We start from the raw sequence: 14,077 nt of genomic DNA, 5'->3' as shown, positions 1-14,077 counted from the left end.
GAACAGTCGAGAACCCAAGCCATAGCCCCTCTGTGTGGGATGGGATCAAACCGGAGGGTGAAGGTCTAGTATAACTACATTTATGTCAGGACCTTTGAACAGAACCCAGATGGGGTGAAACCCAGCCTTCCTTAGAGGATAATGGACCCAAGACGGCCTGAAGTGACTATCTCCCGATCTCTGCCATTGCTGAGCCGGAAGAGAAGAGAGCTGTATAGTGTAGCAATAGATTAGTGTTATTAGATTCGTTTTTTGTTTATATACAGTACCAGTCAAAAGTTGGACTCAACTACTCATTACAGGGTTTTTCTTTATTTGTACTATTTTCTACATTGTAAAATAATAGTGAAGACATCAAAACTATGAAATAACACATGGAATCATGTAGTAACCAAAAAAGTGTATATTTTATATTTGAGTTTCTTCAAAGTAGCCACCCTTTGCCTTGATAACAGCTTTGCACACTCTTGGCATTCTCTCAACCAGCTTCATGAGGTAGTCACCTGGAATGCATTTCAATTAATAGGTGTGCCTTGTTAAAAGTTCATTATTAGAATTTCTTTCCTCAATGTGTTGTGACACGGTAGGGGTGGTATACAGAAGATAGCCCTATTTGGTAAAAGACCAAGTCCATATTATGGCAAGAACAGCTCAAATAAGCAAAGAGAAACGACAGTCCATCATTACTTTAAGACATGAAGGTCAGTCAATCCGTAAAATTTCAAGAACTTTGAAAGTTTCTTCAAGTGCAGTCGCAAAACCCATCAAGCGTTATGATGAAGTTGGCTCTCATGGGGACCGCCACAGGAAAGGAAGAACCAGAGTTACCTCTGCTGCAGAGGATAAGTTCATTAGAGTTACCAGCCTCAGAAATTGGAGCCCAAATAAATGCTTCAGAGTTCAAGTAACAGACACATCTCCACATCAAATGTTCAGAGGAGACTGCGTGAATCAGGCCTTCATGGACGAAGAAACCACTACTAAAGGACACCAATAATAAGAAGAGACTTGCTTTTGCCAAGAAACACAAGCAATGGACATTAGACTGCTGGAAATCTGTCCTTTGGTCTGAGGAGTCCAAATTTGAGATTTTTGGTTCCAACCACTGTCTTTGTGAGACACAGAGTAGGTGAACTGATGATCTCCGCAGGTGTGGTTCCCACCGTGAAGCATGGAGGAGGAGGTGTGATGGTGTGGGGGTGCTTTGCTGGTGACACTGTGATTTATTTAGAATTCAAGGCACACTTAACCAGCATGGCTACCACAGCATTCTGCAGCAATACACCATCCCATCTGACTTGCGCTTAGTGGGACTAATAATTTGTTTTTCAACAGGACAATGACCCAACTCACCTCCAGGCTGTGTAAGGGCTATTTTACCAAGAAGGAGAGTGATGGAGTGCTGCATCAGATGACCTGTCCTCCACAATCACCTGACCTCAACCCAATTGGGATGAGTTGGACCACAGAGTGAAGAAAAAGCAGCCAACAAGAGCTCAGCATATGTGGGAATTCCTTCAAGACTGTTGAAAAAGCATTCCAGATGACTACCCCATGATGCTGGTTGAGAGAATACTGACAGTGTGCAAAGCTGTCATTAAGGGTGGCTACTTTGATGACTCCCAAATATATATTTAGATTTGTTTAACACTTGTTTTGGTTACTACATGATTCCATGTGTTATTTTGTAGTTTTGATGTTTTCACTATTATTCTACAATGTAGAAAATGGTTATTATAAAGAAAAACCCTTGAATGAGTATGTGTCTAAACTTTTGACTGGTACTGTATAACTTAATGTGTTTTGCTGTTGTGAAGTGTTGTTTTTCTAGAGCTCTGGTTGCTCTTCTTCCTTAAAATGACTTAAAGGACAGTCCACAGTTTTTTAATGGTGGGCGTTTTTTTTAAATGGCTCTCATGGGGTGGTAAATTAATCTTTGAGAAAATGAGCAGTAGTCTGCACTAAATGTCTGAAACACGTCCATACCAAACACACACTTCTGAACATGTACAAACTCGGCATACACCAGCCACACACTCCTGACAACCCATAACAAAAACTTGAACTTTAATTCAAAATGTACCTCAGTACCACTTCAATGACAATACAGGACACATGCTCATACATATAGGTACATATATCTCAATACAGACATGCTGGAACTACACCAAACACTCATCACCTCAGTATTACCTAATCAAGATGGTACATTGTGTTTTTTTTAATCTACAACAGTCACACAGTTTTCTGTGTTCAACATTCCTTAAATGTCCTCTAGTCTTATTTGATGGTGTTGTTGTCATCAGGGTTTTGATTGCTGTTGATGCTACTGCTGCGCTTTATGCCCAATCACTCTTTGCTCTTCTTTTCTCATCTCCCAAGCTGTACCGGACCACTTGCCAACTCGTAAAGAGATTGTCATACTCCCACTTAGCTCTTTAAGACTGTCTGACTGGTTGCCACTTCAAGGGCATGCACAGTTCTGTATCTGGCGGATAGTTAGGTACCAAACCCTGGGAAACCCTTTGGTTGCCCGTTCTTTGGCCTAATCTAATACAATGATGTCCTTTTTAAGATTTGTGAACAACAAAGGATGCAGGGCTAGGCTAGCGGATAGGATTTAGGGGGTAAGAGAGGACTCGCAAAGCATTCTTACAACAGCTGTAACCCTGTGCCTAGTAGCCAACCGAACACTGGGTTGCCTTTCAAAACACCCAAAGACTGATCTTACACATACTGTATGCTATCCATGTAACTGCAGTGTCATTGTTGTGGTTTTTATTGCTGATTTAATTGTTTAACAGTTATGATTTAAAGAAAGCTGTTAGTCACCTCATAGTGTTGCTCAAACCGTCCAGTGTTCTGTTAGTGGCGGGCTGGGGTAGGTCACTAGTCAAACTCCCTTACTTTCCAGTGTCCACCCCATGCCAAAAGGGAATTGAACCAACACCCTCTCTCTGACGTCTCTTTAAAAGCAGCTGTAATTACTACGATGATTGACCTGCCCCTTTAAATGAATGTAATCACACCACACCTACCACCTCTTCCTAGGACAGTTATATCTACGAGCACACTACAGATGTAGGACCTTAATTAATTTGAGCCAGTTGCTACAGCAGGAAAATAATCCTGCGCAACGGGAAATGTGAATTTATTATGTGGATTATAATAAATATACTTTTTTTGTAGGGGTTGAAATTTCAAAGTGAAAACTACAAACTTCAGAAGCTTTTTTTAAACCTCAAATACACTACAAGTTTTAAATGTCCTGCATTTCAGGACAGTTCTCCTTCAACAGGGTGATCAAATTAAGATCCTACATCTGTACACATAATATGTGCCATAGATAGTCAAGGGATTCAGTCCGCAGGGTTCAGTAGCTGGACTGCCTCCCAGGCACGTCATGCTGATATGGTTAGTGGCATTCAGCAGAGCATGGTCTAGTAACTTAAGCCTACCATTCCCTATGTCTTTACCGTTCTCATTTTGACTGAATCCTCCAATATTGTTCTGAAAGTACTCTTTTACCTGGGCTTGCAGCAGGCTGCCACGGTGCGCTGCCGGAGACCTTTTCTTATTATGGCAGGGATTTGAAGCAGTAATATCTCCAGACTCATTCTTTGTCCGGCTTTAATGTCTTCCTTGTTTACACTGTCTCTGTGCCAGACCTGCCTGCAGTGCGTTTCAGCTAGCTATCGTGTGTGTGTGGGAGAGGAGGATCACTCAGAGATCCTATATTGCTCTATATTCTATGGGATCACTATCTGGCCATGCTAGAACGGACAGCGGAGGCTGTTCTTTACAAACATAAATCCGCTTACAACTACTAAGCTTCACCTTTATCCCAAGCTGAGCCTCCTATAAGACCAACCAGATCATGCACTTGTTGTCAATCAGATCTGCCATTATGGCTACTGTAGTCCTTTCTGTAATGGCCAGATGGTGACCATTCCCTGGGTAGGGACAACTGGGAGGGGTTGACATTGGCAGCCATAGTGACATAATTCAAAGAAGAGATTTGTGTGTGTGTGTTTTGTTTGTTTGTTTTGCGTTGTGATATTCAGGAAAGTGTTGCTGTGCCCTTGTTACAGGAAAAGTGCTTAACCAGGGTTGAGGAAACAAATTGATCCGGTCGTAAACATGGCAGTCAAACGCTGCTTGGAATAAAGAGGCATCTGCTGAAGAGATTGTTGTTGTAATCAAGTGATGAGTGAAGAGAGACTGAACAGGAATACCATTTAGAGTTGGAACCGTTTTAAATAGGATTGAGCTACCTAGGATCAATGACATAGTGTTAATAACAGTGCAAACCCTTCCCAACTGGTGTGACAGACCATTAGCCTGGGGAGCCAACACAATTCTTTTAGGTTTTAGGCAAGTTTACTCAGCACACAAGCATGGTTCGGAATAACTGTTACACCGGCACGCCAGGCAAGCAAAATATTTTGAGCCACATCTGCTATCTCATTAACACATGGCTTGAAGGAGCCAGACACACCGCTGCGTCAAATGATTTCCCAAGGCCCACCTCTCACTGAGAGATCTAACAAAGGGAAACAGAGGGGGGCTTTGATGAAACTGTCTGGAATGGTCTCGACTCCCACGACTATCATAAGTATCGTCTCTGATTCATGTCCATGCATCATTATTGAAGTGTTCAAATCATTCAATGTAATTGTTACGTTTGTGATTAACACATTGACAGTGTAAAAAAAAAAATATATATATAATAACTTTGTTTATATTCCAATGCACAGAGCATGCAAATCTATCCGGAGCAAGGATAAGAGTCTTAAACTGTCCATGTATGTGTACTTGTCTGGATCCCAATTAGCGTTTGCAGAAGCAGCAGCTACTCTTCCTGGGGTCCACAAAACATGACAAGTAACAAAACACTGATAGACAAGGACAGTCACACATTTTAATTACAACGGTGATACACAAACAGTACAACAAAAAGAATACAAACAATACAACTAAAAAGTTGGCTGTACTGTGCTTTACTCTGTACTTTCCTGTACAAAAAAATTAGCATTAGAGCTCCAAGACAAGTAAAAAAGACCATGCTGGAAAAATATACGATTTTTCTACCTGCGTTGTGCAAGTGTATATTGTGTGCGTAGGGAAATTTTATCCAGCTGGAAACGAGAGCAGCAATTATTAGTTCCGTAGAAGCACTTCTTGATCAAATGCAATGCCTTTGGCAACAGCATTGAAATGTTGATACTGTGCCAAGTGTAATTTGTGCTGGTGTGTGTCGGTTAGTGGGTGGATATGTTTCTTATAGCAGGTATTTTTAAGGTGCTATATGTTCCCTTCAGAGGGGTGTTATAGGATAAAGATGACCAACGTATCTGTATGGACCATAGAGAATGATAGAGGACGCTTCTTTGTATCTATGCCATTATGGTGTCTGATCACACGGGCGGCGTCATTGAGGCCATATCAATTTGAGTTTGTATACAAACTGTAAGGGTGCAAACTGCCACCTAGAGTGTGTTGTTTGAACAGATATAAAGCCAAGGTTGGCGATTTTACATCCACCTGCAGTTATGGAATGTTTGCTCACAAGATAGTTAATTGGCTGATGACCTGGATGGAATTATGTGATCTTCCTTAACCCATAGGAAGTACCACCCAGTTGACTACTTCAAAATGAGGGCATTTTTCAATGGTGCTGCCCATGCTAAAATAGGCTTTTGGGAACTAGAGTCCTCTTATCATTCTCTGTGGTAAGGATGGACACGCCAGGTGCATTGTGTTCAGCACAGAAATAACACAGAGAAAATAGTTAGTTTTGGAGATCATTGCTTAACTTGATCCCTCCACAGTCGCTCTGTACTCTCTTCTTCTGTCACAATTTTTTTTAGAACTACGTTTTTCCTTTTGATTTGTCATTGCCGGTTTCTTTATTAAATTTGAATAGGTATTTAAGTTGACTGTTTGTATACAATTAAGTTGTTGTTAATTTATTGTTCTATTTTTACCATGTAAATAAAAGCATTGTACGTGTACAAAAGATCTCTCCAGAGTAATCAATACTTAGGTTGGGATTCAATCTGTGGAGTGCTGTCGGCAATGCGCCATTTATAGGTCATTTCTGATTGAACCGACATGTGCAGCGATAACCGTGAATGCAATTGGGAACATTGCCTTTCAAAGCCATATTGTTGACATCCCAACCTCAGATTACTGACAAGAAACACACACTAGCACGCACCCCCAACAAAAAAATACTACCCCCCGCCCGACTAACCTGTTTGTTCATGAGGATGTAGATGAGAGGGTTGATGACGGTGCTGCTCTTGGCCAGGAGCGAGGGCACCACGGCGGCCACGGGGGTGATGATGCCGGGCCGGCCAAACGTCGCCATCATGGCCACCACGCCGTAGGGCATCCAGCACAATATATAGCACACCACCGTAGTCAGCACCATGAACAGGATGTGGTACTCTCTCCGCCGCGCCGCTGTCCTACGTATCTTACCCACCTAGAGAACGGTGAGATGAAAGGAGAGAGTGAGTGAGGGGAGGAGACGGTATGTTTCGTCACCCCAGGGAGAGAATATAATAGTCCTTTTGTCCAAACAGAAATGTACCTGTTTGCTGTATTTATATTCTCAACCCCCTGGACACCTCACACTCTGGATGTTTGATAAATGCTTATATTTGAGAGGGAATAGTCTGTCTCTCTGTCTCTCTCTCACTCACATCCCTGCAGTGTAGGTTCATTGTTCTGCCTGAGGGCTTCTCTCCAAACCCACAGAGAGCCAGTGATAATCAGTCCATCCATTTTGTGACGCTAACCTTCCATTTCAGCCATGAGACAACTAACGCTCCATTCATCTCCCCCACCCTCCCTATCGGGGGACAGCGGAGAGGGAGTCCATTCTCCTCTCTCCATTCTAGAGGACTAAGGCACTGACCCTCTCTCCATCCTGTTGCGCCAACACTTGAACTCTGTGTTAACCTTTTGAGCTAATGACTAAGGCATTTTGGTCTCCCAAGCAAGGTTTAATTATCACATGTATCTGTGCCTTGAGTCGCATGCCATTTTTGCAGACTCATCTGCTGAATTTGGATTTCTCGTTGCCCTGACCTGGACATTCTAGCACGCTTAAATGTAAGTGCGCTATTGGGACCACTCACTAATCCTACTTGTCTGAATTGCTGAATTACTGTGGGGATCTGAGGGGTTGGGCGCTAGGGCTGTCTTCATAAGTCTGTCCCAATTCGGTCGTAATAACTTGCCTGGCTACCGATCCACATCGCTCAGGTCAAATGCCACACCCACTAACGTTTCTTCTCCACGATGAGTCTGTATTTCCTCTCCTCCCGGACTTTGAGAATGCGAACACATTCTGACATTCTAAATGGTCCCAGAAAACGATGGGTTGGGCCAACGCGAATCATGAATCACGTCATTTTGACGTCAGCACAAACAACTTCAAAGATGACAGGTTCAAACTAATGTATGGAGCGATCAACAGGGCAGCAGAATTAAATGTATGATGAGTTGTCAGGCAACGTAATTACAGCTCCAATAGCAAAACAGTGGCGGGCTGTATTCATTGTCGATTGGTCAGTTCTTGACACCGTGCACTGCAACTGACTCTGGCGCTTCAAGGGGATGCTGCAAGACACATTTAGTGAAAGCTGCTTACTCTTATCAGGGGAGTCCGAACAGAAGAAAGGGATTATTTAGATTTGGGATTAGAGAGGGGTCACTAGCTAACACACACAACAAAATAACACCATAATCTTTATGTGTAAGTGTGCATATATAGTGTGCATTCATGCATATACATGCTCACATGTTTCTCAGGACATTTCCCTGCGCTCACTCGGAGTGGTTTAGGGCTTTGTGAAAGCTGCTGATTGTGAGTCCAGGACTCAGAGTGAAATCCCACTAAACAGATTTGCATTGGGTAATCCAGCCAGCACTCAGCTAACACACTCATTCACTCACTCCTGGTCCTGATTCTATCTGAAGGGGAATAAAGTGTGATGGGTCTCCATCAGGATAGCATACACAGACGTTTCGGCTTAAATCATATCAAAGTGTAAACCATACAGTGAAACGCTGACTTACAAGCTCTTCCTCAACAAGGCAGAGTTCAATTATAACAGAAGCACGTAAAAGAGGGAGGAAGGGAGAGGGAGGAAAGAGGAAGAGAAGTGTGTGAACCTACACACTGAAGAAGGCCAAACTATCTGTGTATGCTATCCTGATGAAGTGAGCTTTATGCAACATATTTTTGAGTGCGGACCCATAACACTTATTGCTTATCTGGATTCACATGTTTCACACACCAACCAAATGTTTGGGGGAGTGGACTGGTCCTCTTTTGATTTATAAATCTGAGGGGTGAACACTTTTTGAAGTAGGCACTTAGGGTGAAAGAGATTTAACCACCTCAAAGTAGTGGACGGAGAGGTCCTAAACCAAACCCTCACACATCGCTACACACGCTGGCTGGGGGAATATTTACACACCGTAGCAGCTTCACTTGAAAATGTGTTATGGCAGCATGAAACCCCTCAGATTTGTTCTTGGAAGGTCGTGAACTCAAGCCAAACTGCTATTTTGATTGTAAATGTAGAAACGCAAAGAAATAATGGATAAATTGACACGGTTGAAACCACCTCCTCCAGACTCACTGGGTTTTCTAGAGGGCTGATCTTGGAGTTAATACACCACCCCAAACAACATGCATGTGCAGATGCATGGAGTACATCTTGATTAAAACACAATAACGGTTTTGATCAGAGTGCTGATATTGAGCTCTACAGGGAGCCAGATTCATTTCAATTTGAAGGTCTCCCCAACATGTACACACACACTCCCCTCTACCCCACCCTACCGCCCCCACCACACCCCCCACCCACACCTGTTTGACGGCCCACAGCAGCCGACAGTAGCAGTAGACCATGATGACGATGGGCAGACCCAGGCAGAAGATGAACAGACAGATGATGTAGGCGTGGGACTGAGCAGTCCTCAGGGTCCATGACACAGAGCAGCTGGTGCCGGCGCCCTCCAAGTCGTAGCTACTCCAGCCCAACAGGGGGGGCACCGTCCAGAATATGGAGTAGAGCCAGGAGCCCCCCACAGCCAGCAGGGGCTTGCGGTAGTCAGGACCATGCTTGTTGTACAGGGTCAGGGTGCTGTAGCGGTCGTAGGACAGGACCACCAGGGAGATCAACGACACGATACCTGGGGAGGGGCAGGCATATTATTACAATTACAACATCTAACCTTTCTGTTATTTGCGTGCCATATGGAAATGTTTCTGTCTATCATTATGTGAAATGCTTCGTTGATGATGTCATAAATGACGCTAAGGAGAGTTTACTGTATGATGTCATGAAGACACTGGCGATATGCATCAGCCAATTAAAATCGTAAATTTACTTACACGTGATAGAATGCTACATTGTACCGTGGTGTAAGGTACTTAAGTAAAAATACTTTAAAGTACTACTTTTTGGGGGTATCTGTACTTTACTACTTACATTTTTGACTACTTTCACTTTACTTTTTACTCCATACATTTTCCCTGACAAACACAAAAGTACTTATATTTTGAATGCTTAGCAGGACTGGAAAATTGTCCAAATCACACACTTATCAAGAGAACACACATGCTTTATTTGTAAATGATGTCTGAGGGTTAGAGTGTGCCCCTGGCTATCCGTAAATCAAAAAAACATAAATTGTGCTGTCTGGTTTGCTTAATATGAGTAATTTAAAATGATGCTTAGGTATATTTTTAGAATTACATTTACTTTTGATGCTTAAGTATATTTACAACCAAATACTTTTAAACTTTTACTCAAGTAGTATTTTACTGGGTGACTTTCACTTTTACTTGAATCACTTTCTACGAAGGTATCTTTACTTTTACTCAAGTATGAAAAGGGGGTACTTTTTCAACCACTCACATTGTAGCTGGTCCCATCACATGACCTGGAAGGCTACATGTTAGCCCTACACTAACCTCAGCTGCTGACAGTGATTATTTCCCGTAACAAATTCCTCATCAGCCTATCAAAGATCTTAGGCATTATATCCACCAACCAATGGCATTTCTTAAAATAGGTCAACCCTGGCCACCAGAGGGATAATGTAAGCCTACAAATTCGGGGTTAACTTTTGTTCTGTTGGTCTGTAACAAAATGTTGTGTGTCAATATTGCATTGATACGTCCTTGACTAGGCTACTAGTACTAGTATTAGACAACATTTTCGCATATATGACAAAATCCCACATTTTGCTTATCTGTTTCACACACGTCCATGTGCTTTTATGTAAAAAAATATAAATTATGTCCTTACATGTAAATTTATCGTACATTGTAATAAAAAATAAAGAACCTTATAGACTTGTCAAATAGCAGTGATGTACCATTATTGCCAAATAGCATTGCTTCTGGGAGGCACACATTGCTAAAGCGGATGACTTTGACATTGATAGTTTGCTTAAACCATGGGTTTGAACCCCTTCGTGGCAAGCTTCTTTGTTGGCGGAAAAAACTGTTCACTGCCAGTCCTTAATGGGCTCTCGAGGGCTCCCGAATTGTGCTGCGGACTAATGCATTGCATCTCAGTGCAAGAGGTGTCACTACAGTCCCTGTTTCGAATCCAGGCTGTATCTCAACCTCTCGTAGGAACCCAGCTCGTCCTCTCCTCTTTCCCAGACTTCCGTAGCCCACTCTAACGCGGCCCGGTCAGCAGGGAAATTACTGTGGCAATCTTAGACCTCTCGGTGGTGGGGGCTCCCTTCTGATGGGCGAAATAGAGGGAGTACTGGAGTAGGTATTCCATCGTAATGCCGTGGCTTCCGTCACACTTCTCCGGAAGGGACAGTCAGGCATCACTGACCTGGGCGGAATGCTGGGTAGGCTGGACATTGGCTCACTGTGACAAGCCGTGGTAGGAGGCCCTCTGATAGTGGTATGAAGATCTTCTCTGGTGGTGTCGAGACGGTGGAGAATGGGGAGGACCTCCTCCATAGCCATACCCAGTTGCGCCAGGCGGTGGTGTTGGAGTAGATGACCCTGTTTGTTGATTGTCTGGAAGATGGTTTAATCTTCTGCTGCTTCCATGTGTCGAGGTAGTATTCTGTTAGTATACGCCAGGAGTCAGGAAGCATGTGCACAAGGTGAGTTTAATAATGAATAAATGCAGATAAACAAAACAAGAGAAGCGTACAGAAAGTGAATCAAAACAATACTACCTAGTGACTGATGGCTACTGAGGGCTAAATAAAGAGAGAGTAATCAAGGTGTGCGTCATGCTCGCTTCGAGGCAAGCAACACTGAAGCATGCATGATAGCACCAGCTGTTCTGGACGACTGTGTGTTAACGCTCTTGGTAGCAGATGTGAGCAAGACCTTTAAACAAGTCAACGTTCACAAAGCCTCGGGGCCAGATGGATTCCCACGTGTACTCAAAGCATGCGCGGACCAACTGGCAAGTGTCTTCACTGACATTTTCAACCTCTCCCTGACCGAGTCTGTAATACCTACATGTTTCAAGCAGACCACCATAGTGCCTGTGCCCAAGGAAGAGAAGGTAACCTGCCTAAATGATTATCACCCTATTGCACTCACGTTGGTAGCCATGAAGTGCTTTGAAAGGCTGGTAATCTCACATCAACAGCATCATCCCAGATACCCTAGACCCACTCCAATTTGCATACTGCCCCAACAGATCCACAGATAACGCAATCTCAATCGCACTACACACTGCCCTTTCTCACCTGGACAAAAGGAACACCTATGTGAGAATGCTGTTCATTGACTACTGCTCAGTGTTCAACATCATAGTGCCCACGAAGCTCATCACTAAGCTAAGGACCCTGGGACTAAACACCTCCTTCTGGAACTGGATCCTGGACTTCCTGACGGGCCGCCCCCAGGTGGTAAGGGTAGGCAACAACACGTTTGCCACGCTGATCCTCAACACTGGGGCCCCTCAGGAGTGTGTACTTAGTCCCCACCTATACTCCCTGTTCACCTATGACTGCATGGCCTAACACAACTCTAACACCATTATTACGTTTGCTGACGACGCAACAGTGGTAGGCCTGATCACCGACAACGATGAGACAGCCTATAGGGAGGAGGTCAGAGACCTGGCAGTGTGGTGCCAGGACAACAACCTCTCCCTCAATGTGAGCAAGACAAAGGAGCTGATAGTGGACTACAGGAAAAGGCGAGCCGAACAGGCCCCCATTTAACATCGACGGGGCTGTAGTGGAGTGGGTCGAGAGTTTCAAGTTCCTTGGTGTCCACATCACCAACAAACTATCATGGTCCAAACACACCAAGACAGTCGTTAAGAGGCCATGACAACACCTTTTTCCCCTCAAGAGACCCAGATCCTCAAAAGTTCTACAGCTGCACCATCGAGAGCATCCTGCCCAGCTGCATCACCGCCTGGTATGGCAACTGCTCGGCACTTGACCGCAAGGCGTTACAGAGGGTAGTGCGTACGGCCCAGTACATCACTGGGGCCAAGCTTCCTGCCATCCAGGACCTATATACTAGGCGGTGTCAGAGGAAAGCCCAACAAATTGTCAGAGACTCCAGTCACCCAAGTCACGGTAAGCGGTACCGGAGTGCCAAGTCAGGGACCAAAAGGCTCCTTAACAGCTTCTACCCCCAAACCATAAGACTGCTGAAAAATTTATAAAATGGCCACCGGACTATTTACATTGACACCCCTCCATTTGTTTTGTACACTGCTGCTACTCTCTGTTTATTATGTATGCATAGTCACTCCACCTCTACCTATATGTACAAATTACCTCGACTAACCTGTATCCCTGCACATTGACTCGGTACCGGAACCCCTTTGTATATACCCTCGTTACTTAAAAAAAAATCTACTTTATTTAGTAAATATTTTCTTAACTCTTTCTTGAACTGCACTGTTGGTTATGGGCTTGTAAGTAAACATTTCACTGTAAGGTCTGCACTTCTATTCGGCGCATGTGACAAATAATGTTGGATTTGATTTGATGGTTGCCAGGGCTGGTGGTGAGTAGACCGGTGACGTCGAGCAGGGGAGCGGGAGTAGGCATGACAACGTAGACGTTCAGAGGTAACAGAAATCTTCCACTATGTTCTATCAAACTCAAAAATCAAGAAAATAACATAAAACACAGCATCACTTAATGCACCTGACATGATATATTCTGTAGTCAGACCATTCTAGTTCTAGTGAAGAAGGAGCAATGCTTTTTGCTGACATTATGTATGAATCAAATAGGCCTGGCCGTGCTTCGGGCTATCGCACACACAGAGACAGAACCGGCACGGACACGTGACACACAGCATAAAATAATGCGACCAGCAAAACAAAAAACACACTGTTTACACAACTTATGGAAGCCTAACACCAATATCACACTATCACCAATAGCGACAACCCATGTCACATCAAAGGTGACAGTCTCGTGGTACTGAAAAGACATACATGTGCACTCCATGGTGATGAAGGAGAGACAGTTTTAGTCAAACGCATAGACATTGCTGATAGACAGACGACAGCAGTCACACACAGCATAAAATATTGTTAAAGAATAAGCAGCCCATTCACTCCAGCAGGCCCTATGAAATCATAACAGTACAAAAGCATAACCATTTCATTTACAATATGAAATTAACAAAGCATCTATTACTTCCCATTGCAAATACACAGTTTATTAGGTACACCACCCCGTTCACGAAAATTGATCACGTGGCCGTGGCTTGCTATATAAAGCAGGCAGACAGACATCGAGGCATTCAGTTACTGTTTGATTGAAAGTTAGAATAGGCAAAACAAGTGACATAACCAACTTTGAGTGTGGTATGATTGTTGGTGCCAGGCGCGCCGGATCCAGTATTTCATAATGTCTGCCCTCCTGGGCTTTTCACGCACAACAGTTTAAGGTTTCCCAAGACAAACAAAAAACATCCATGCAGCGGCAGTCCTGTGGGCGAAAACAGCTAGTTGAGAGAAGTCGAAGGAGAATGGCAAGAATCGTGCAAGCTAATAGGCGGGCTACAAAGAGACAAATAATGGCG

At 43.7% G+C, this 14,077-nt stretch overlaps 1 protein-coding gene across 1 annotated transcript in view; it reads right to left on the bottom strand.

The window, feature by feature from the left end:
* Positions 1-4,336: 4,336 nt before the first annotated feature.
* LOC120063979 (opsin-3-like) overlaps positions 4,337-14,077 on the bottom strand; it is a 34,763-nt gene continuing 25,022 nt past the window's right edge. Inside the window, exons 2-4 of the mRNA XM_039014289.1 lie at positions 8,891-9,216; positions 6,241-6,490; positions 4,337-4,341 (exon numbers count right to left, since the gene is read on the bottom strand). Coding sequence (XP_038870217.1) covers positions 4,337-4,341; positions 6,241-6,490; positions 8,891-9,216 — 581 coding nt within the window. The remainder of the gene's footprint in view (positions 4,342-6,240; positions 6,491-8,890; positions 9,217-14,077) is intronic.

Source organism: Salvelinus namaycush, chromosome 19, assembly GCF_016432855.1.
Source record: "Salvelinus namaycush isolate Seneca chromosome 19, SaNama_1.0, whole genome shotgun sequence".
Lineage (NCBI taxonomy): Eukaryota > Metazoa > Chordata > Actinopteri > Salmoniformes > Salmonidae > Salvelinus > Salvelinus namaycush.
The sequence above is the reverse complement of the archived record's forward strand: the minus strand, read 5'-3'. Positions and strand labels throughout refer to the sequence as shown.